General features: G+C 60.9%; 1 protein-coding gene across 2 annotated transcripts in view; it reads left to right on the top strand.

Moving 5' to 3' along the window:
• Positions 1–468: 468 nt before the first annotated feature.
• The window catches only part of LOC122192433 (potassium-transporting ATPase alpha chain 1-like), a 2,817-nt gene continuing 2,116 nt past the window's right edge, over positions 469–1,169 (top strand). For both annotated transcript variants that reach the window (XM_042892972.1, XM_042892971.1), the window contains exon 1: positions 469–681. In XM_042892972.1, coding sequence (XP_042748906.1) covers positions 484–681 — 198 coding nt within the window. In that variant the 5' untranslated portion in view covers positions 469–483. The remainder of the gene's footprint in view (positions 682–1,169) is intronic.

The following is a 1,169-nucleotide window of genomic DNA, read 5'->3' as shown; positions in this document are numbered from 1 at the left end:
CCTTTGGGATCTGTGGGGCTCCGTGGGTCCCTATGGGTCACAGTGGGGTTTTGATGGGGTTTCTGTGGGTCCCTGTGTGTCCCTATGGGTCCCTATTTGTCCCTATATGTCCCTGTGTGTCCCTATGGGTCCCTATTTGTCCCTATATGTCCCTGTGGGTCCCTATGGGTCCCTGTGTGTTCCTATGGGGTTTGTATGGGGTCCCTGTGTGTCTCTATGGGTCTCTGTGGCCCCCCACGCTGAGGCGCCATGTCCCCGCAGGGCGGCTGATCTTTGACAACCTATGGGTCTCTGTGGGTCCCTATGGCTCCCTATGTGTCTCTATGTGTCCCTATGGGTCCCCATGTGTCCCTATGGGTCCCTGTGGCTCCCTATGGGTCTCTATGGGTCCCTATGGGTCCCTATGGCTCCCTATGGGTCCCCATGTGTCCCTATGGGTCCCTGTGTGTCCCTATGGGTCCCTATGGGTCCCTGTGTGTCCCTATGGGTCTCTGGCCCCCCACGCTGAGGCTCTGTGTCCCCGCAGGGCGGCTGATCTTCGACAACCTCAAGAAGTCGATCGCCTACACGCTGACCAAGAACATTCCGGAGCTGACGCCGTACCTCATCTACATCACGGCCAGCGTCCCGCTGCCGCTCGGCTGCATCACCATCCTTTTCATCGAGCTCTGCACCGACATCGTGAGGCCCCGACCCACGCATCCCCGACCCACGGATCCCCTGCCTGCCCCCACAGATCCCCTGCCCCACGGATCCCTTCCCCATGGATCCCCTGCCTGCCCCACGGATCCCTGCCCCATAGATACCCTGCCCCACAGATCCCCTGCCCCATAGATCCCCTGCCCCATAGATCCCCTGCTCCCACAAATCCCCTGCCCCACAGATCCCCTGCCCCATAGATCCCCTGCCTGCCCCAAAGATCCTCTGCCCCACGGATCCCCTACCCCACACATCCCTGCCCCACAGATCCCCTGCCCCACGGATCCCCTGCCCCACAGACCCCTGCCCCACAGCCCCATTCACCCCGTTGTCCCCACTGTCCCCATGTCCCCATTCATCCCCCTTGTTCCCATTCATCCCATTGACTCCATTCACCCCAACTGTCCCCATTCATGCCAATGTCCCCATTCATCCCATTCACCCCAAAGTTCCCACTGTCCCCATTCACC

This window comes from Lagopus leucura, unplaced genomic scaffold, assembly GCF_019238085.1.
Source record: "Lagopus leucura isolate 7727_CA_CO unplaced genomic scaffold, USGS_WTPT01 32949-0_obj-0_obj, whole genome shotgun sequence".
NCBI classification, from domain to species: Eukaryota; Metazoa; Chordata; class Aves; order Galliformes; family Phasianidae; genus Lagopus; species Lagopus leucura.
Note: the sequence above shows the minus strand (reverse complement) of the source record. Positions and strands in the feature narration are given on the sequence as shown.